At 48.2% G+C, this 22972-nt stretch overlaps 1 protein-coding gene across 2 annotated transcripts in view; it reads right to left on the bottom strand.

The window, feature by feature from the left end:
- Positions 1 to 22972, bottom strand: part of HDAC4 (histone deacetylase 4) — a 182966-nt gene that overhangs the window by 147875 nt on the left and 12119 nt on the right. For both annotated transcript variants that reach the window (XM_066554063.1, XM_066554064.1), the window contains exon 2: positions 9304 to 9553. In XM_066554063.1, coding sequence (XP_066410160.1) covers positions 9304 to 9325 — 22 coding nt within the window. In that variant the 5' untranslated portion in view covers positions 9326 to 9553. The remainder of the gene's footprint in view (positions 1 to 9303; positions 9554 to 22972) is intronic.

Here is a 22972-nt window from a genome sequence, read left to right on the forward strand (position 1 = left end):
ACAGCAGCCACATCAGGGGAGCTGCTCTGTGCCCACTGCAGAGCCTAAACACCACCCTGGCATCAACAAGAAGAAAGAGAAAAGCAGGAAAAGCCCATGCAGCCTGCACCCCGACACAGGCACGGGCAGGGAGCTGCCAGAGAGCCCCAGTGACACAACCCCCGCTGCCTTTTCCTCCAACCTCAACCCCTTGGGGCTCCCCCAACACCACCCTGCACATCACAGACCAAGGAATAAACAAACTGATCAGAAAAATGCTTTTAAACCTGCGTTTTCACTCTCAAACCTCGAGCTCTTATGGGGGAAAAGGGTAGCGGGGACATTTTTGCACACATTCTGCATTTTGGCCAAAACACATAAATCTCTCCGTGAATATTAGTGTGCAGCTCCAGAGAGGAGGAGGAAGGCCAAGGGAACAAGATGAGAAATCCTGGAAAATACAGAGTTTATCAAATCCCTACATGAGGCTGAGAGCCAGCCATGCTCTCCTTCCTGGCAATGCAAGTCACCTTTGAGCAGACAGTGTTCTCCCCAAAATAGGTGTTCTGCCTCTGGAATTTCTTCCAAACCCATCAAGGCCCCCCTTCCAGTGTTGATCCATTGGCATGCACAGAATGGGTTGTTTTTCAAAGGACAGAAGGAATACCTGCAGAAGTTTATAATGGAACAGTTTGGTTTAGAGCAGCTACAGCTGATTTCTCAAAACTGGCAAAAATACCTGCCAAGAGTTTTCATCCACAGCTGGGATATTGAGGAATTTTCCCCCACCCCTCCACCAGCAGTTTGTGTTTGTATTTTGATGTAGATTAGAGAATAACAAATAATATTTTAAAAAAATCTAAATTTTAGAAATGCTTCTAGATCATTCTTATTCTCAAGTCTGCTCAACTGCTCCATTTAGAGGCAGGGCAGCTGTGGGGGCAGTGGGAGGAGGAACGTGCTCCAGGAAAGGCCAGAGAGCAGTCCCACCAAGGCACTCTGCAAGGAGGAACCTCTGCAGACAGCCAGCAGTTTCCATCCCACTCTCTAGCTGCCAATGGATGGTCCCAGCCTCTCCAGCAGCTCCCTGAAGCTTCCCTAGTGCAGGAGGATGACCCACTTTCCAGGTTTCTCACCCCCCTCCCCATTTCCAGCAGCATTCAGAACGCTGTTTGCACAACAGCTGTTCCAGCAAATGGCTTTGCAGAAAGTCTCTTTCATCTGGTGGCTGGAACATCTAAAGATCAAGTCCCTGTTGCCCAATGATTTGGGCAATCACTCCCAAAACATCACGTTCTTTTGTGCAACTGCTGTCCACCGTTTCTCCAACAAAAGCAAACACCACAAATACCAGTCAAAAAAAGATAAAATTAAAAAAGTAAAATAAAAAAAATTTTAAAAAACAGAGTCTGAGCAAGCAGCTTGAGAAGGAGCCTCCCAAGTGATGCGAGGTGAAGCAGTGAAACGAGGGCTGGGAGTCACTGAGCAGAACCTTGCTCACAGCCACAAACACACTCCTGCTTTCCCAGTAAATCAAACAGATGCACCCAAACCCATTAAGTTCTAAGCTGCAGAACAATACATATCTTTATAACTGGAGCAGAATTCCAGAAGTTAAGGAGGGGTGGAGGGTGAAGGGGCTGGCAGCACAAAGTGCAGCAGCTCTGCCAGCCCAGCCTTGCACCCTTGGACTCGACCACCCTGCAGCTGCAGAACTGGGACCTCTGGCCTGCCTGGGGGCACGCTGGAGTCCAAGAGTATTTACGCTGACAGAGACAAGCGAGGGCTGTGACGATTTATTGACGCAAGAGCTATTTTGTGCTCCATGCCAGAAATTAATCAGTGGAGGAGGAGGAATTCTTCTTAAGCGCTTTGGTGAGCTGCTAAAAACAACAGGCTGAGGTCTCCCATGACAAACACCGCTGAAAAGAGAGGAAAGGAAGAAAAAAAAATTCAAAGGGCAACTTCCACAGAGCAGCCTCTTCAGAAGGATTCAGGAATCAGGCGGTGCCTGAGCAGAACCTGCCTGCGTAACTTTCCTTGTGAAAAAGAAAATACATGAGAGGAATGAATCACACCTTTCCCAAACATCTGTCAACACAACTTGGTGCTGTGTTTGTTCAGATCAACCTGTCTCAAGTTTATTTGGGGGAGGTGGAGGTGGTGGTGAAGGTGTAGTGACCCTTCAGGTTGGCTCTACCTGCTGCAGTTCAGATAAAAAGAAGGAAACCAGGGGCAACAGTCCCATCACCTCCTTGAAAGAGTTACTGCACAGAGCTCCACTTTGAAGGGAAAAAATGAAAAAGAAAAGAATCTTTAATGCAGGCTGAAGGAATAGCATCAGCCCTACCTGCCAAGAAGACATCATGATAAACCTGTCAAGAGTTACGAGCCTGCAGAACAGGCCTTGCACCTGCTGGAAAGGAAAAAAAGGAAGGGAAAAAGCCATCTAATGCCAATCAGATTCTTGCTGCTGGCAGGGAAGAGATGCCAGAGCCCTTCTCCTGGGTTTGGTAAGCTGTGAGGATCACATGCTTTCCCCTGGCAGAGGTTCTGTGAGACCACTGGCACCTTAGTTAGAATAAAGCAAGTTCTGGGAAGTTGCAGAGATTTTTCCTGAAGCGACAGACGTCAAGGATTCAGTACTTGGATGGACTTGTGGAGTTTGGTGTATGATCTTTTTTACTGTTTTGGATGATTTTATGACCATTAAAGAGAGGGTTGGTCTAGTTCAGGCTTTTATGTCTTCCCACAGGAGCAGCTCAAGCATTTTCTAGATCAGGAGTTAAAAAAAACATTTAAAACTGTTTCTCTTTATAGGCAGCATAAAATAAAGGTCACAGTTAACAGAGAGGGTTAAGCCTTGCTTGAGTAGAAAGTGCAAGTTTTGAATGCCGAAACAGAAGAGCAAAATACAATTCTCAAGGGATTATTTTAACATCACCACCAGGCTTTAAAGGTTTCCTGCCTGAAGAATTGTCAATTGATGAGAACTGCCGAAACCACCTTTCCAGCAGCAGACAAAAAATCCAGCTGCTCTCAGATCTCTGAGCAGATCACCCAGCCGGGGCCGCGTTTCCCATCTCCGGCCGCTCCCGTTTGCCGAGCCCCAGCATTGATCCGGGGCCATTGATCCCAGGTGACACAAAGAGTCACCACACGGGACACAGAGTCACCACACGGGAGTTCAGGGACAGCAGCAGCTGCCGGAGAAACTCAGCATCCACAGCACAGCCCACGGGGAGCACGCAGAGCCCACGGCCCCTCGCCCTGCGCTCCATGGTTTGATCCTGGTGGGATCACAGAGGAGGACAAAACAGGCACCTGAGGCCAAGGCTGGCAGCTCACAGCTCCCATCACCATTTGCCCCATAAAGCTATTTATGTGGTTTGGCAGCACAAGGGCTTCCAGAATAGCAAAAGGGTCAGGATTGATTTTTTTTTAAAAAAAAGCAACAGGTGATTTCTTTGAATTCGGCTGCGATTTCTCCAACGCGCTGCGGATCCCAGCCCTCGCACAGAGCACAGGGGGTTTCCAGCAGTCCCCTCTACTGCAAGCAGCTCTCCTGGAGGAGAGGCACTCTGCTTCTGCTCTGTTCACAGCTAAGTCAGCAAAAGAAGTTGTTTTTCAGTGCTGGGATTGTTCAGCCCTTGGTAAAACCAAAATGACAGAAAAGAAACCCCAAGAAACAACAAATAAAAGTAAAATTTACTCCATCGGCCCCCTCCAAAAATCCACATCACACATGAGCAGAGGCTGAGAGGGTGTATTTAATGGCTGTTGTCACAACCCTGCCTGTGCTTCCCCCCTTCCCCAGGTATCCACAGGTAGCTGTGGTCAGGCTCCTGTCTCCCCAGGCTGACCCTGCCCAGCCATCCTGGCAGAACCTCCTCACGCTTGGCAACTCAAGCTTCCAAAACATTTCTTGCAACATCAAAGTGGAGCAGGGCAGCTACAAACACGGAGAAGATTAAGTCTGGCCTGTGGATTCCCTGGCAAAGCCTGTGCTGCCAGGGTTCAAAGCAGGACCAGCAATGCCCCACTGAACCCCAAATACACTCAGGAGCTCCTGGGAACTCCCACAGGCACTGCTGCCACCAGGGGTGGCTTCCAGCTGAGACAGGAGGGTCTCAGAAAAGCCCCCCTGGGATTATTCCCATATGGAATTCACTTTTCAATAGGTATGAAGTTTAATATCAGCCTCATCCTTCTGAAAGGCTAAAAACCTGCTTCCACACCTGAGCAAATGAGTCCATCAAGCCAAAGGGTGACAGCAATCCCCAGGGGGAACCCCAAGAGCTGCTGAGCACCTCAAAGCAAGGCAGGGCACTGCAGGTAAAGCATCTTTAGATTTTCCCAGTAACTGATGAAACAACACTACTTTGATTTTGGTTATGGAAACAAAACCTTTAAAAGACCTGCTGATGCATTAATTTTTGTTTTCTTAGCAGAAGAATAAATTGTGTGCCCCATTTCTCAGTGGTTTGACCACTCCACCTGGCAGCTCAAACAGTGCAGGTGTCAAGGTTTTTCCTGCTTAATGGCCTAAATAGAAATAATAAAATAAAGAAAGAAAAGTGTGGGGGGGAATTTCTGGTACATGGCAAGCTATGAGGAGGAAGGGACTGGCAAACCTTTACTGAAAGATGGGAGAATTACCAATTCCACAATTGTTCATTCTCCAGTCACGCACCTGCTACTCCACGTTCACTAGCTCCCAGCTATCCTCTGACTGTAAAGGCAGTTTCTGCAGATGTCAGAGGATGAAAAAGATCCACTAAACACTACAGTGAAAGAAGAAACCTTGCTGCAATTGTTTACCCACTCTTCCGGTAGCAGATTGAATTTGGGGAAGTATGAGACACAGGGCAAACTGGGCTTGACCAGAAGTGAGTAACAAAAATGCAGTAACCTTGTAGAAAAAGGTCTGTCTCCTTTCCAAATGGGACACAAGATCCCAAGGACTATCTCAAACATTATTGCAGAATCACCCGACTTTAAAAGTACAACCTTTTTTATATCCTTCCCCTACCCTGTACTTCATTCAAAATAATCCAGAGTTCTCAGCTTCTCATCACAAGTACCTGCTTCTTATCTTTGCACTGCAGGAAACATCACAGGCTAAAAAACTTACTTTAGAAACAGGCTTTTAAAGAATTCCTAAGTGCAAGAACTGCATTTAAAGAAAAAGCAGAAATGAGAGGAATGTACTTGGCAGGGACACTGACCTAGCAGGAACTTCAGCTTGAACCCCAAGTTGAAACACAAAACTATTCTTCTCTTTTGAGGGTACAATCAAACCCTTGCACAGAAAGTCCCAACTATTTGAAGCTCCAGAAAGTGAAAACTTCACAGGTTTAGTGGGAGCAGACTTAAAACTTTCAAGGACCTCAAAATGACACCGTTCCTAGAGGAAATCCAGGACAGGCTCAGCTCCCACATGGGTAAGAACAGGAATGAAGGTGGAAAAGGTGTTCTGTCATGGGCTGGAGAAAGAAAAGTGAATGGAGACATGGCCAGTTCCATCTGCTGGAGATTCCAGCTGTTCTAACCAGAGCTTGTTGCTGAGTTTACCCCACAGCCAACCCCAAAGTCCCCCCCAAAAACTGGGGGACCAGGCTGCTCAGGGGAACAGCCTCTGAATTCCCACTCGAGAATAATCCAGTAAAACCAGAGCACCTGGTAAGGGGAAGCAAGGCTCTCTGGAAGTGTCCAAGGCCAGGTTGGAGGGGGCTTGGAGCAGCCTGGGATAGTGGAAGGTGTCCCTGCCCATGGATGGAGTGGGCTTCACAGCCCCATCCCACCCAAACCATGCCTCCATCATACACCATTGTCCAGGCGTTCTTCCACAGTCACCAAGCACCCACCACGGCCCAGCCCTGCTAGAGGAGGGCTGGAGCTCACCCCCCCAGTCCCTATGTTTATTTGAAATGATGCTCTTGCCCCCAGATAACTTCCCCAGACAGCCTCATTGCTGCCAGAAAGTAGGTCAGTGTCATTTAAAGCCGCCTTGAAATGCATCTCCACAGAAACTTCTTAATCTTTAAAAAGAGAACGCATCAAATATTTATCGTGCGGTGCAAAACGTTGGGAGATGCTCGTGGGGAGAGCTCATGTGTGTGTGTGTGTGCTGCATGAAATGGCTTTCCATGCCTCACTGAGCTGTGGAGGAGGGCAGCAGAGTGGCTGGCTGCAGATAAAGCCCCGTACAGAAGTCCTTATCTGCCCAGCAAATCACAGTACGTGACTCCCCAACTCGTTCTCCCGGTGCCGTGTGATCCCGGAGCTCTCTGCTTCCTCCAGGAGCTCCTCTCAGCCCTAATGATCCCTGCTGCAGATTGTATCCTATCAGCCAGGCAGCTCATTCTCAAAACTTCAATATTCCTAATTATCAAACATTCAGCACAGCAAAATGTAGCTGAAATTTGCATCTCTGCAAGAGTGGCTCTGAAGAAAGGATGGAGCATTTGCATTCAGACTGGTTAATTCCTGCAGGATAACATTTCATAAACAAAATGCTTCATTGAACATGGAGATTTTCAGCTTTTACAAAGGAAAGTGAACTTTAAACAAATACAAATCAGTTGAGTGATTAACTTTAAGTGTTTTGGTTTTTTAAAACTAATCTTTATGTATAACTAGTATCAGCAGAACAATCTTTACTGATTAAAGAAGAGAACGATAGTGAAACTCAAGCCACTGAAAATTAAGGGGGGAGGTAGAAGACAACTGCAAGGAATCATTTAAGGTAAATAAGAGAAGGGGGAAAAACCCTAAAATATTTAAAAAACCCTATAAAAACACCCCACACCTACTCCCAACCCAGTCAGCCTGGGTAAGGTGAGCACCACAGGTTATGTAAGGCAAGCCTAAATTGTGGCCAACGTGAACAGGTTAAGGAGTGAAACTAAACATGCTTTCCCTCGCCCCCCCCCAAGCTTTGTCATAATCCTAAATGTTATCTTAATTAGCCTAATTGTCTTAATTATACTTTGCAGCAACTTGAGCCTTCGCAGCACAATTCCAGCGTCTTTTTTTCCAGCTTTGTTCCAGCGCTGGAAGAGGCGGCGACTCCTCTGCCAAAAGCCAAAGGCCACGTGATGCCTCCCAGGAAGTTTTCTCCCACCTGGGTATTCTTCTTCTCCAAAAGCTATTTCTTATTCCCTACAGAATCTTAGCCCAAAACACAACAAAAGAAGAGGCAGTGGTGGGGGAAGGAGTCACACTTTTCTTAGCCAGCTTAAATCTTCTCTGTGTTTTTCCACCTTGTTCGGCGAGAAGCTCTCGGTGCCCAACACTTCTCACAAAAGCTTTGCAGAATGAAATGAAAAATCAGAAAAAGCACAGAGAAAAAAACCCAACCCAAACCACTTGCATTCATCTATGCCACAACAATTTCATGGCACAGCTCCTAAAACATCCCATTAGTGCTGGCCTTGGAGAAGATTAGAGAAGAAAGCTTGAACCCACTGAAGCAAGGCTTAATGGGCTCTTGAGTTAAGCCAGAGCCTTCTCTTAAACAATGCCCATCATTAGGAATAATTACCTGTAGCTGTATAATCAACATGGCTATGATAACTGACATGAGAAGTCCAGATGTCATCTTTGGCAAGGCTTGAGAAATATTTCTGCTCCTTATTATACAACTGACTCTTGAAAGAGAAACGAGCAGCAAGAACATGAGGGGTGAAAAGCCACCACAAAACACTGCAGAATTCCAACCCAACCCTTGGAAGTACAACCAGAGTAAGAACCCAGCACCCAGGAAGGGCACAAGGTGGGTATCCAGCAGCATCCTGCCCAGCTGCCACACCCTGGCTTTTGATCAGACCACCCTTCTCAGCACCATTCTAGAAAGGGTCCTTAGAAAAACAAAGCTCAAGCTGATTTTTGGATCTACAGGAATGCTGAGCCAAGGCAGCAGAAAGAGGCAGGAGAGACAAGTGTTCAGTGATGAATTATGAAAGGAAGCAAGGCAAACCAGCATCAGGCTTCCACTGCCAGTAGCCCAACCAGGAAGGACATCACCACTTCCCAAACCTCAGGAGAGCAGCTCCTTGAGAAGCCAAGAAACACCCACGGCTGGGTTTGGACTGCAGGTGGGTGTTTAAGGTGTCCCACCACCACAAGGAGAGAAAAGCAGGTGGCCACAGCTCCCCAGCCTCACTCCTGAGTCATGGAAACACTGAAACAACAATTATCTGTTATCTGAAGAACAGAGCTCCTGAAAAACATCACTCTGCATTTGTGTCTCCAGTAAACACCTGCATTCATACAAACACACATTTCTCAACTCCTCATAGTACCAACAAACTTCATCATCTAACACTGCTATATTATGGAAGCAGAGGCCAGGTTTGTTTTTGTCTTTTTGATCATTCTGATGATTTTAGACACTCATAAACTCATTCCAGTTGTGAGGAGAAGGTCACATCTCCCCCTGCTGCCTGTAGACTCCAGCACCCCTATTTATTGCAGGATTTCTTCCCCCTTAAATCTTTGGGGCTGTTCTCTGGCTTTTAGCACTTCAGCCTTAATTGTTAACCTCAGCCTGATTAAACTGAAGTCACAGAGTAATCTCTCAGAGGCAGAGTGAAATAAGTCCTTCCACGTGCCTTGTTGTTGTTGGATTATTTGCTTCCCAGCAGCCAGTTCTGTACCATAAACTGAAACAGCCCAAGCACAATTAAAATTCCTCTTACAAAGCTCTAATTAACACAAAAGTTGCCCCAGACTCCCTAAAAACAAATGTGTGAGGCACCTTTAAGCTGGAAAGGAGGTAACTGAGCAGCTACAGATCCTCCTGACAGACAGAAATGCACAATTTGGTAGTGATGAATCATGCCTCAATTTACAAGACACATTAGGGATAATCCCCCAGACAGCACTGAGGTGGATCAATTGACTTTTGTTCCAGCAAAACTATTCCTTCCTGTTAAAAAGTCCAACAGGTTTCTTAAATATCAATAAAGGCAGCAGCAGAACCATGCCCATTCCTTGGAAGTACACTCCATGTCATTAGGGCTCATCAGCACGGATTTAACAAATTAAATATCTGGTTAATGACTCAGAAAATACCTATTTTCACTGATGCAACCATTAGAAACCCAAATTTTACAACAGTCAGAAGTCTGAAACAGTAAAACTTCCTTGTAACTCTTGGTAACACCAACAGCACTTTCCACCTTCACACCAGGTATCAGATGAAGCAGGAAAGGGAGGGAGGGGGGCTGGATGACCATTTCAGCATAATTAAAAGGTGTGTTCATGCACCAAACTGTGTTTTGGGGTCACTGCTGGGACTCCAAGCGGCCTTACCCTTACCTGGATGGCTTTGGGAGCTCATTGCTGGCAATGTCTAGTCCTTGGGAGAAGGGATTGGAGACAGATCAGTTCCCACGGGAGTAACAGCAGCTCAAAAGAGCTCCAGTGCTTCACCAATACATAGGAGTGGGAAGTGGGGATTAAATCATGGCCACCTTGTAAAATCCAGGGCACAGTGACATGCTGAGTCGTATGGGAAGTAATCCAAGAGGGTGGCAGAGTGTCTTCCAATAGCTTTTAAAATGGGAACCTGCAATTAAAGAAAAAGATGTCTGCGTTAGCAAATGAAGATTAACAGCCATTTAAATTGTACATTATATAACCTATTTATCCCTGAGATTAAACTACAATGCTATTTTAGGCATTAAGGGCTGCAGAGAGAGTAATTTTCAGAGTTGTAAATGTTACACTGATTAATAACCATAAAGATGCAAATTAATACTTAACATTATTTTTTAAAAAAAACAATTAAACAACTTCCCAACGACACATTCACGTCTCAGAAACCCAAAATTCCGTGTTAATTCTCATTCTCCAACAGCACCATATGAAGCCACTTCAGTCCAACAGCTTCCATATTTTAAAAGCCATATGTATGAGTGGTAACTGTACTTCACGCATCTGTTCCCCAAAGAAGTCTAAAGAAAAATTCCTCAGTGCCAAGAAGTGGTCTTGGAGCAGGAAGGAAAAAAACCCACACAATCAATTCCACTCCCACTCTACCCAAGCCTCCAGCAGATTACTAAGAAGCAGCTCCATACTGCCCCAGGGGGAAAAAAAATCCACCATTCCCAATTATTTTGAGGCTGTGTAGTAGAGGGAGGGAGAGAGAACAGAGGGGAAATCACCCACAGAGTCAGCAACCCCTGGCCCCAGCCCCCAAAATATGGAAATACAGAAGCAGTAGATGCCCTGGTTTGGAGAAATCCCCCTGAGACCCATGCTGACCTAACCAGCCACCCTTAGACCAAAGGAACTTGCTCAAGTTCAGTTCTGGGGGGGGTCAGGGGGTTTTTGGCACTATACCAAGTGACATCCAGTATTTCCCATCCTTGGAAGTGTCCAAGGCCAGGTTGCACCAGCCTTGGAGAAACCTGGGATAGTGGAAGGTGTCCCTGCCCATGGCAGGGGTGGAATGGGACGGGCTTTGAGGTTCCTTTCCACCCCAACCATTCTGGGATTCCTGAGCATCCCTGTTTTACAGGCAGGCTGTCTCAGGGATTGTGCTGTGCCAGGGGCACGAGCTGCCAGCCAACACCCCTGACCCAGACTGAACCCAGCTGTGCCCTCCATGCAGAGTATCCCACTGCCACAGGTGACTTCCCTTCTTTGCACCGTGGAACACCCCAAAACCAGCAGCCCAGCCCTCCTGGGTACCCAGGGGAGCTCCTCCTGCCCAGCCAGGCATCACCCAGCGCTGGGGTGAGGTCACCCTGCTGGCAGCAGCCAGCTCCAGCCCTTCCCCACGGATCCAGCTGACTCTGCTCACCCCAAACTGCTCTGGCAGCAGCTCCCAAGGAGTGGTGCCCTGCAGCACTGCTGGGGCGGGGGATGGCAGCTGGAGCTGCCATGGGGACTGCTCCTGCCTTGCACAAGGACCCTCTGGCCACAGTGCCACGGCATTTCAGGCACTGCTGGCTGTCCCTGGAAGAGCTCTTAGCACACTCACATCTGAGTGTTCCTTTCCAAGAAGCAAAACCAGGTCTGAGACTTTCAGCATCGACGCAGTTGCTCAGGATGGGCTTTCTAAAGTTACTTCCCTGATGTGCAGGAAAATGCCTGCTTGAACACAGTCCCTTCCTTGCTGTGCTTCATTAAAAACCCCCTTTAATTGGCTGTTTCTCTGCAGCCCAAGTGTCTCAGCATCACCACTCTCCAAGTTCCTCTCTGCCCATCTTGCATTCTTAGAGACCTGGAACGCGTTCCATGTTACACGTCAAATTCGAGAGAAAATCACTTAAATGTCATTTCCAATCCCTGCAGGTCTCTGCCATCCCGAGTGTTCAAGATGTTCCAGTCCCATTAATCAGCACATCCTGTTAAACAGAGCTGGGTCAGCTTAGACCAGGCATTAGCAAGATACTAACATAATTTATTTTCATTAAAACCAGCAGGTACTGTTGTAGCATAAGCCATCTCAGCTGTAGACAAGAAGGATTTGGACTGGAGTTACCAGATCTCCCTGTCCTCATTTTCCCAGCACAGGAATGCAAATATGAGCATGAACAGTGAAAGTTTCCCAAAGAAGCTGGACTGAATGAATAGCACCAAAAACCATTCAACAGCACCACCAGTTTAATCCATTCCTACTTTTGCCCCACCCCGGAAGAGTTCAAGGCCAGGGGCATGGAGCAGTGTGGGACAGTGGGAGGTGTCCCTACCCATGGCAGGGGGTGGAATGAGATGGGTTTTAAGGTCCCTTCCAATGACTCTGTGATTCCATGATTCTCTCCAGGACACAGCAGTCCTGTCTTAAATTACCTCCCCCAAAAGTGTAATTTTCAGGTGGCCCTTGCCACTGATCTCCATGCAGACCAATGCCAGGCCTCCACCTGCAAAAATTCTGTAAATTTGTCCTTTTGCCAGCATCTCAAGAAAAACATCCCTTAAATTAAAAGAAGCGAAACGCCATCTCTCCCTGTGCCTCGGGTATCGGGAGGTCTAGAGGCTTTTCCAAGCAAATTATCTCGTTTAGGAAAAAAAATAAGATTAAAAAGAAAAACAAACCCGAGTTTGTTTAACTTGTGCTCCAGTGCCTCCCAGGACAAGGGCGATCACCTCTGTCCCGAGGAACAGCGAGTCCACCCCGAGCATTGTTCCAGAGGCACGGGCAGGGACTGGCTCAGGGCCATCTGCCACTGCCACCCCGCACACAGGAGGCACCCCAGAGCCCTGCCTGGGCCAGATGGGGCACAGCAAAGCTCCCTGCTGCATTTTGGGGTGCACCAAAAGCTTTTGAGCTGGATTTTGGGGTGCGCTTCAGGCTACAGCGGGAGCTGAGATGGGCACAGCCAGGCAGAGCGTGCCACCAGCCCCAGGATCACCTGCTGGCCACGGGAGCTGGCCTGGCAGACAGCAAGCAGGGCCACAGGGACCGTGCCAGGGCTGGCAGGGCCACGGGGACCGTGCCAGGGTTGGCACATCCCTGGGCACTGAGCAAAGGAAGGGCTCGGGAGAGCGGCCACGGACAGGGCAGGGGTGGCACCGCAGGAAGTGCCCAGCAGAACTGGTTTGGCAAACAGTATTTAACCAGCACTGGCATCATCCAGCTTCCTGCCTTGCAGGAGAATTTTCAGAGTCTGGTCACTGCTGGATTGTTAAAAATCTCAGGAACAGGAGCACAAGGAACCACTTAAAGCCTGTTTGTTTCAGCCTGCTTCTAGCAGGGCACACCTGAGAGCACAGGCTCCCTAAAACCACAGGGGCTGGTGCATCAGCAGCTGTACCCTCATCACATCCCTGGATCAGAGGGTGGCCACGGTCTGAGAGTGCTGTCACTTCCTTGTCACAGCCCCAAACAAGCCTCTGTTCCTGCAGGACAGACTGAGGGGCTCAAAGCACCTCATTTCTCCCTGCTTGGGGCCTCAGCAAACCACCAAGCGTGGCAAGGCGCCTTCCCTGGGTTTAAAGTAATTCCAAATCTTCTCTTACCACAACAGAAAGCTTTTTTTATTTTATATTTTTTACAGTTCTGTCCCAAGACTGATTTGTTGATAAGAGGCCTGGAGCAGCTCCCCTGCTGTCAAAGACAGACTGAGAAGGCTGGGGCTGTCCAGCCTGGAGAAGAGAAGGTTGCGTGGTTGGTTACCTCAAAGCAACATTCCATTATCTGAAGGGGCTCTGAGGAAGCTGAAGAGGGACTCTGCATCAGGAACTGCAGTGAGGGGTCAAGGAATAATGGGTTCACACTGGAAAGAGTGGGAGTTTAGGTATTTGGAAGAATGTTTTACTGTGAGGGTGGTGAGACACTGGCACAGGTTGCCCAGGGAGCTTGTGGATGCATCCCTGGCACTGCTCAGGACCTGGCTGGATGAGGCTTGGAGCAACCTGGGATAGTGAAGGTGCAGGGGGTGGAACAAGGTGATCTCTTAGGTCCCTTCCAACCCCTTATGGTTCTGTGACTCTGTGGCAGCATGAACATTCACATTGCTCCTCCCAGCCCCTTCCAGATGTGCTTCTGTGCCATCACAAGTCCAGATGTGCAGCAACCACTAATGACAGCCACCAGAGAACTTGATTTACAGAGCTCCATTTTTCAGAGCTTTCACTGCTCTCCAGCCCTGATAAGAATCTTGGCCTGGGGCTGGGCTTGCAGGCTGGGACCAGGAGCTGTGGTGCCCGGCTCTCTCTGACACAGCAGCACTGCTGCCAGCATCCCTCGGTGGAACAAAAGCATTCCACCTCCTGCCTCTGCTCCAGCAGCACCCAGCACCCTGGGGTTTGCTCTCCAAAAGGTTTTTGCTCCTCACCCACCACCATGGGTGGTACACTCATGGAAGCATCACTACCACTACCCCCTTCCAAAAGGCATCACCCACCAATCCTCCTGCTTGGCACAGATCCATTCCAACTAGATTGTTATTTTTTTCCCCAAAATCACCTTCCTGGCTGGATTTAGAGGCAAACAGGACTGGGTTTAGACAAACACACTGAGCTGAAGGGAGGCACAGCCTCTCTCAGAGCTCCATCGATTCCAGCTCTCCTTTGACAACAGATCCTGCGCTTTAACCAGAGCAGGGGAAAGCTGCCTTTGCTTCTCAGGGTTTGTTTATAAAATACTGCCAATACAGGATCCACACACAGAAAGAGCAGGGAAGGAAGAGCCTCAGAAGTGCCTGGAAACAATTCACTGTGACCACAGGGAGATTTACTGCAGCTTTATCCAGGGTGATGGAACGGCTTGGGCTGGAAGGGACCTCAAAGCCCACCCCACTCCCAACCTCTGGCATGGGCAGGGACACCTTCCACCAGGCCAGGCTGCTTTATTTAGAGCAGAGCCAGTGTGAAACAGCCTCCTGAGCTCACCTCCCCTCCAGGGACCTCCATTTCCCAGCCACCACTTTACAAGGTGACAAAAAGAGTGGCAGCAGTCCCCAGGACCCCCAGAGCCCTGAGAAAAGATCCCCTCAACCCCTGCTTCTCCAGAAGAATACAGCTTCACTGGATCTGCCCCACCAGAGCAGGTTGCACAAGCACTGCCCACAAGTGCTGCTTTTCCAGCAATACTCACACCTCTTCCAGGAAATGTATTTGCAAACTTCAAACACCATCAGACACCCTCCTCAAAGAGTTTGGAGTCTCTAAGCAGTTTTCTGTCTCTAAACACACACTGTGAGAATAGCAGGTGACACTGTGTAAAATCTACTGTCAGCTTAATGCTCAACTGTGGCCAGAAAAGCAACTGGATTACCATGGAATAATGAAAAATAACAATAAAGAAGCAAATTTGCTGCTGTGTTAGCCCAGTTCCTCCAAAACCATGTGGATTTTGTCAGATCTGGACACTCCCCTTCCTTTTCCAAGTAGGCACTGTAAGAGTTTCAAAGGGGCAAGAAAACCATCAGAGGTGTGGTACAAATTTCTCATGCAGGTGAAGCAGATTACAATAAACCTGCAGCCCAGACAGAGGTGACTTAAAGATATCACAGTGATGCAGAATCATGATTAACACAGACAAATCACTGATCACTCAGCTTTCCATATATTTCTGTCAGAGCTAGAACTTTTCCCCCTGCTTTTGCTGGGTGAGAAGCCAAGTGGACCCAGGAGGAAGGAAAGGGTCCACAATTTGGAAAAAGCACAATTTGCACTGTGCTCTCTGCATCTACCTGCTCCTCCTTAGCTGCACTGAGAAACTGATTCGAGGTGATGGAAAAAAACCAAAAATTTTCCAGGATTCCAAAAGCAAATGGACAAATTTGTTACCAAAGAGGACCAACACCAAGTGCAGGAGGCCAGGAAACCCACGAGACAAGTCACTGCTTGAGAAGTGTCACCATGCACATGTCCTGTTGTGAAAGGCCTCCCAAAGTACATCCTCTTGGATGCTGCTGGAGCACGTGGCAATGAAGAACTTTTAAAGACCTTAAAAAACCTTAAAATCTCATTTGAACGCCATCCTGCAGTCACCAAACCAACTCAGCCCTGCATTGTCCCACACAGACGTGACAGCCCCATCTCCCAAAGTGTAATTTTTGCTCTTTAAAACTTCCTATATTGCACTGAAATCACATATCAGATTCCTTCCAGTTTCTACACCTGCACCCAGTAAGTTAAGGGAAATACTGGCAAGTGGCAGTGCTGACACAAAACTCAGGAATCCTCATGGAAGGGGGACAGAGAGCACAAGCAGTGTGAGCACTGAAGCCTTCACTGCAGTTAGAGCTGTGGAACTGACAATTAAACAGGAAACCCAACCCAGTGGAGCTGTTACCTCTAAGAGCTCCTCTCCAAGGGAACACCAGGTACAAACATGCCCCAGCAAGGAGGATCCAGACTGACCAGTCCAGCCCTCTCTGCCAGGACATACATCCCATCTTGGCCAAACACATGGTTTCCCTGCAGCAGCAGCAGCAGCAGCAGCACAGAGGTGCCTGGATGTGAGATCAAAAGCTCAGCACGGTGATTCAAACACCCAGAGCAGCTCAGGAACAAGGCAGCACTTCAAGGAATCAGCCCCAGTGCATTTGTTTAGCAAATGCTGACTTTTCCCAGCCAGCCATCACAAGAGGCTCTCACATGACAGCCCAGAGCTGAACAAACACTGCTTCTGCCTCTCCCTGCAACTTCCACTCTCCAGCTCACACACACGGTGAAAATGTGCTGCTCACACCAAACACTGCGACCTCCTGACAGGTTCTGTGTTGTGACACCAGCAGGGATTCCATGTCTGGGCATGTTTGTCCTACATGTTCAATTTTTGTGTGTGTGTGTGTACCAAATTCCAGGACTAACCAACTTCCCAGTTCAGGAAGTTGCAGTGCCTTCCTAGAGAGCCCCTGGGAGCAATCCTGCCACTGTTCCACAAGCAATCCTGCCATTATTCCACAAGCAAGTCCCTGCAATATAAGCAGTGCTACACCTGCACTGAAGTCACTTGTGGCTGTTCATTTTGTTTCTGACAAATGGCAAGACACTATTAACTAATTATGAGCTGCTTTATTAACATGGAACTAATCCACAGCTATGGAGGGGTGGAAAACCTAGGTGGAAATAATTAATCTAATTACATGTAACAGAAATTGTCTACAAAAATAATCAAGGAAAATGTTTTCAAGAGTTTCCCAGCCTTTTGCTTCTTATAGTCACGGAACGCTCCACAGCTGATTTCCAGGGAATCACACGGATTCCCTGAGTAAAGCTGCTTTTCCCAAGCTCTTTTCAGTTGTTTCTCCAAGTCAGGTGCTCAGACTGATCTCTTGTGGAAGTCCAAGCACTGAGACACCAGCCCAAATTGAAAACATGGTATCTTGGTGAAAGTGAAAACACCCTTCGCCCATTTCTATGTTAAATTAACACAAAACTGACATTATTGAGCGTGGCCCTGGTAGCATTTTCCTCACAAAGTTTCAAACTGAGGAAATCCCTCGTGGTACCTTGCACATACACTTTTGCAAATCACCACCCTGACCAGCACTTACAGCTGCTCTGAAAACCAAAGGTGCCTCCACAGCCTAGAAAGAAAAATAATCTGGTGGACACCCCAAAACCACCAAAGTTTTGTACCCTTTCTCCTTCCTTGCTAGGAACATACAGGAGTATCCACATGATTTCTGCTTCCACAGATTTCACAGCAATACCACTGGGCAGATCTCTGAGCAGTTTTTAGACCTCGACAAGAATTGATGTCAAAACCACTGCAGGCATCCCAAACACACAGAGAAGCAGAATCACTTTGGGAACAATCAAGTGGATGAGGAGTGAACTTAAACCCTCCCAAGCATCACCCAAAACTCTGAACAAAAGATCCAGAGCAAATCTGGAAATGCCACCTCATGCTCACCCCAGGTTAAAGTGGCCAACAGCTCGGAAATTATTTTTTTTCAGAGTCGAGCAGGAAGAGCTGCAGATTCAGAACCGCCTGTTTGAAACCTGGGACTGTGCAAATCTGCAGGAATACAGAGCCCTCCTTGACTAGCAAGACTCTGGCAGAGGGTGTGAAAGAGCAGGATGCTTCTGAGCTCAATCCAGTTTCTCAGCAAGAGCAGCAAGAACAAGCAGTCTCACAGATGGATCCGCGTGGGAGGGAGAAAGGATAAAAGTCTGCCTCGGGAGCCTGTTCCAGCTGCTACCGGAGCCTCGCAGGAGTCGGCACCAATTGGGCAGAGCCACCTATAAAAATCTACTGCCTTGGCTTTTGCTGAGGCCCTCTTCTCTCCCAATTCCATGTCTTTCCCTCACCCTACTGTTTCCACGTTTGAAGGAGTCCAAATCAGATAGCTGGAAGTAGTGCTCAACAGAAGGTGAATGCAGACTGGGAGTTTATCCTATTTCTTCATCCCTGCCTTGTAGATCACCCTCACTGCACACACTACTCAGGAGCAGAAAAATAAAAACTCCTTTTACATGCTTGACTGAGAGGTGATTAAAAATGGAATATTCGAGGCCAGGTTGGAACCTGAACCAGTGAGGGGCAGCCCTGCCCATGGCAGGGGGGTGGAACTAGATGGTCTTTCAGGTCCCTTCTGACCCAAACCCTTCTGTAATTCCATAATTCCACATTATTTTTAACCAGAATCCCCCCAACAACATTTTCAGTGTCAGGAAGAGGCTGTGTGGCCAGCAGAGAAGGAGCTCACCTCACTGGCTGAAAGCAATTCTTTACTGGGGTTGTTTTTCAGCTCCTCAGGTAGGCAAAGGCAGAGAGAAAAACATTTACCTTTTCTCTTCACACACTTGAGCTGTTCCAGCCACATCTGAACTTCTTGTTCCTTCTGACAAAGAATCAGAATAACTGGTCACTAGCTGTGCCTAACCCATCTGGTCTCCCAGCATAAAATAGCTGAGTACATGTGTCATCAATCACTGTTAATTACTTTCATTAACTTGGAAAAAGAATATTGACTTTTTTTAAAGAACAAACATTGTTTAAGGTCAGCCTAGTTCTCTCTCTCTCTCTCTTTTTTTTTTTTTAATTGAATGCTATCTGATTACCAAGAGAAAATAATTTGGTCTGAACACTCAAGCAAGCCTGCCACCCAGCTCGTGCAGTTCTTTTGTCTGGTGAGACATTTCCATCTCCTCAAGTCCTTTTCTGGAAGGGCCACTTTGATCCAGAAGCTTCGTGCTGCTCTCCAGTGCCCCGTATTAACCTTGCTGCCATTCCCACCTACTGCCCCCATGGCTTTGGCAGTGCTGACCTTTGGCATGCTCTGGGAAAGAAACATGGCCCCAAGGTCTCCACAAACACATTGCATCACCGTGGAGTGGACATTCAGCCCTCTGCTGTAAACCAGTGACACAGGCACAGACCGCAGCAGCCCGCGCGCTCTCATCTGCAGCGCAGCCTCTGCCAGCACGTCGAAGCAGCCAGGAGCCACACGGCGCCATGCACAGCTCCCCTGCACTGTCCCCCTGCTCCAGAGGCTGCCTGCCATCACCTGGTGGCCCCAGCCTGAGCTCACCTTCCTGCCAAGCACAGGGGTCCCTGCTCACAGAGCCTCGTGTCCAGGCACTCTCTCTGGAGGAGCCACTCCAGCTCAGTGTCTATTACAGTCACTGGCTCCAACACTGCCCACCTCCAGAAACACTGGTTTGTTTGAGGACATCCCCCCAGCAGTGTCCCTGCTGTCCCCCTGTATCCCATAACTCTGCCCCCCATTCCCAGGCTGTGCTTCCCAGCCCACAGTGCAGGAATGTGTGCAGAGCTCAGGTGGGCACCCTCCACCCTGCCTGGTGCCCAGCTCATGGGGCACAGCACAGCCTCACCAACAAAAGCTCTGGGACCTCATCACAAGCTCCAAAGTTTACATCTCTGCATGTTTTGTCCTTCCTGTCTGGCACTGAATGCCAATAATGGTACCAAAACACCGCCCCTTCCCACAGCCACCCAAGCAGCCAGACCCCAGTCCCAATGAACTGCAGGGGATCATGGAATCCCAGAATGGTTTGGGTTGGAAAGGGCATCTCATCCAAACCCCAATGTGTGATGCCACTCTGCCACTTCTCCTTTTAAAAGGCCTGTTTTCCTACAGCAAATAAACATGCCTTGTGTATCTTACTCAAAGGATCTTTACCTAAATCCAAATTTTACATACAAGCATGAAGGATAATGCACCAAACAAAGGAAGAACTCACAACTTTGCCTTTAAAGTGCAATATAATTTACTTTTATTTGTTGGGAAAACCTGTAACCACTGACAGCATCCCTCTGCTGCTGGGATCATCCCTCAGGGATGCTCACAGGGCAGTCCTGGGAAATCTGCTCAGTCAGTCCTGGCTCCTCTGCCAAAGCTGCTGAGACTCCCAAGCCTCAGACTGCTGATAACTCAAGGGGCAGGAATCCCCACAGGAAGCTGAAATAAATATTTAGTTTTATATTCACGGGAGTTCCACCATTTCCAGTTTAAAAGCACAATTAACATTTTCCAGCCACATCCACAGCCAGGATAGGAAACCAAGTCAGTCACCACAAACCTGTGAGTTCCTCTGCTCTACCCCTCTGAACAGGGTTACATTTCTCATGACCAGCATCACCCTTTAATGAAAACTAGAATCATCAGACAAATATTGCAGTCTTAGAAGCTGACAAGCAAGAAAGGCAAGGAAGGAGCAACTGGCACCTCTCAGGCTCCAGGAGGTTTCAAGTTGTTTATTATCTATTTATCTCTTTTATAACACCATCAAAACCAAAGAGGAGCAAAACCCTTTAAAGAAGGTAACCTGCAGGTTACCTTGACAAAGGCCAGCAAACTTTTGGGAAATGACTTTCCAGGTGCTGCTCCCAACATCACAGTGGTTCTTTAACCCAGTGTGAAGGAAGAGCTCCATTTACTTTAGGATTTACATTTTATATGGCCCATTTTGCCTGTTTGATGTGAACACAGCAAGGCAAACTGGAATTGTTCTTGGCAACAGGAAAACTGGACTGTAAAGCCATAAAAAGGTTGGACATATTACTGACAAGGATTGACACAGTACCTGCCATGGGGGCTTTTTAAGGTGGGTTTCACAACACTGTCAGTCACCAGTCAGAAAGGGATTTCAACTCTGGGTCCACAAGGAAGCTTAGAGCCCTAACTTAGGGTTTGGGTTTGAAGGGACCTTAAAGCCCATCCCATTCCACCCCTGCCATGGCAGGGACACCTTCCACTGTCCCAGGCTGCTCCAAGCCCCAGTGTCCAGCCTGGCCTTGGGCACTGCCAGGGATCCAGGGGCAGCCACAGCTGCTCTGGGCAGTGCCAGGGCCTGCCCACCCTCACAGGGAACAATTCCTAATTCCCAATATCCCATCCAGCCCTGCCCTCTGGCAGTGGGAGCCATTCCCTGTGTCCTGTCCCTCCATGCCTTGTCCCCAGTCCCTCTCCAGCTCTCCTGGAGCCCTTTAGGCCCTGAAAGGGCTCTGAGGTGTCCCTGGAGCCTTCTCCTCTCCAGGTGAGCACCCCCAGCTCTCCCAGCCTGGCTCCAGCCCTCAGAGCATCTCTGGAGCCTCCTCTGGGCTCTCTCCAGCTCCTCCCTGGGAGGGCCCCAGGGCTGGGGCAGCTCTGCAGGTGGGGTCTCACCTGAGAGGGGCAGAATCCCCCCTTCCCTGCTGGTCACAGTTCTTTGGATGCAGCCCAGGGTTTGGGGGTTTGGGATTTCTGGGCTGTAGAGCACTCTGCTGGGTCCTGCTGAGCTTCTCATCCACCAACACCTCCAAGCCCTTTATGGCTTTTCACACCAAACAGCACAGACAGAACACTCCTCCAAACACTCCAAACAACTGCCTGCAACTGCCTCCTCTTTCGGGGCGGGAATGAAGCAAAGTAATTTACACCTGCTTTTGTCTCTCTTCAGCCTTTAAAAACATCAAAGCCCAACTTTCGGGGTCTTTCCTGGAGCTTGGGATTTTGCACCTTTGCGTGTTTCTAAACCTCCTCCTGTAACTTCTGGTTAACAGCTCCAGCTTCTGCAGCAGGAGGAATTGCTGGGCTTTCAAGATAAGCTGCCATTAGTCACCAAAGCTCTGCAGGATCTCCTCTCACCTCATCCACCTTATCACCTGCTGCTCGGGATACTCTGAAATAAATGAACCAGAAAGAATACAAGGTGAAAACAACACAAATCCAAAAACTGTGTGTAAGCCTTAATCTGGATCCATCTTGTACCTGACAGGAGGTTCTACTGAGCTGGGGTTGGTCTTTTCCCCTGGTAACAAGTGACAGGACAGGAGAAAACAGCCTCAGGTTGTTAATGGGAGAGGTTAATGTTGAATATTTAGAAAAATTTCTGCGTGGAGAGAGCTGTCAGTCCTTGAGCAGTGGTGGAGTCCCCATCCCTGGGGTTTAAAAGCCATATGGATGTGGCACCCGGGACATGGGTTAATGGCAGTGCTGGGGGAACTGTTGGATTTGATGATCTTACAGAACTTCTCCATCTAAATGATTCTGTGTTTCTATGAACATAATGATTAATAAGCTACATTACAGCAGAGGGGAAAAAATGGCCTGACAGCCGATGCCTGCAGCCACCTCCAGCCCCTTCCCGAGGGAAACCATGCACAGCCTCAGCACACTCCGACAGACAAACACCTCCTCGGGATGTCAGGCAGCTGAACATTTCCATTTCAGCACCAGCTTTCCATTGAAGCAAACGGCAGGGCCACTGCAGAGCAAACAGAGTCCCATTAGCTCAGAGCACTCGGCATGCAAAGCACACTTCAGGGCTGGGGCGGGGGGAAGGAGATTGCAGGAATTCTTTCCTGAAATGGAATGGGGAGATAAGATCGAGTGAAAAGGAGCAGAGGCTGCTGACATATCTAGACTCCCAGAAGCCAGTAAATATGCAAATAAGCTGCCATTTCTGCCAGTAACACTCAGAACCAACTTTGATTCTGCTCAAATATATCGCATTAAACAAGAGAGATAAGCCTGGCACTGAATCCACACAGAGCAGCTCCCTTTGACCAAGACAGCTTCACTTCTCACTCCAGGAAATCCTGAACAAAGCTTTCTATTCAGTCTCCACTCTGACTATCACAGTGTTTATGAATAACTTTGGCCATTCACCTTTTAGTAGTCTGATTTGGAAGTGCTATTAAAAACTCCACATAATGCCATAAACCAGCCTGGAAAAGCTGCATCCATCCAGTCCCAGTCACAAACCCTTCCCTAAACCAGGACAGGGCTTGCTGCCCCAAAGCCACAAACTGCAAATTTCACACGAGATGTCAGAGAGGAGAAAAAGAAAGGGTGTATTGAGTGTGCATCCCTGGAGACAGATTACAGAGCAAGGACTGAAGCTGATGTGACCTGATAGCGATGATAAACTCAGGAGATGATAAAGGCATTCCCTGGACATCCATCTGTTGTCCTTGGGCTTGGACAGACACACCAGGCAGAAATACAGATGTATGAAAATATTAAATATAGACATGATTTGTTCTCATGGATATCAAGTATATACATGTGAAATAAATAGCTGTATATTCAAACACCAGAGGCAAAGAAAGCATTTCTTATTTTCACTCCAT

Source organism: Molothrus aeneus, chromosome 7 (assembly GCF_037042795.1).
Source record: "Molothrus aeneus isolate 106 chromosome 7, BPBGC_Maene_1.0, whole genome shotgun sequence".
In the NCBI taxonomy this organism is placed as follows: Eukaryota; Metazoa; Chordata; class Aves; order Passeriformes; family Icteridae; genus Molothrus; species Molothrus aeneus.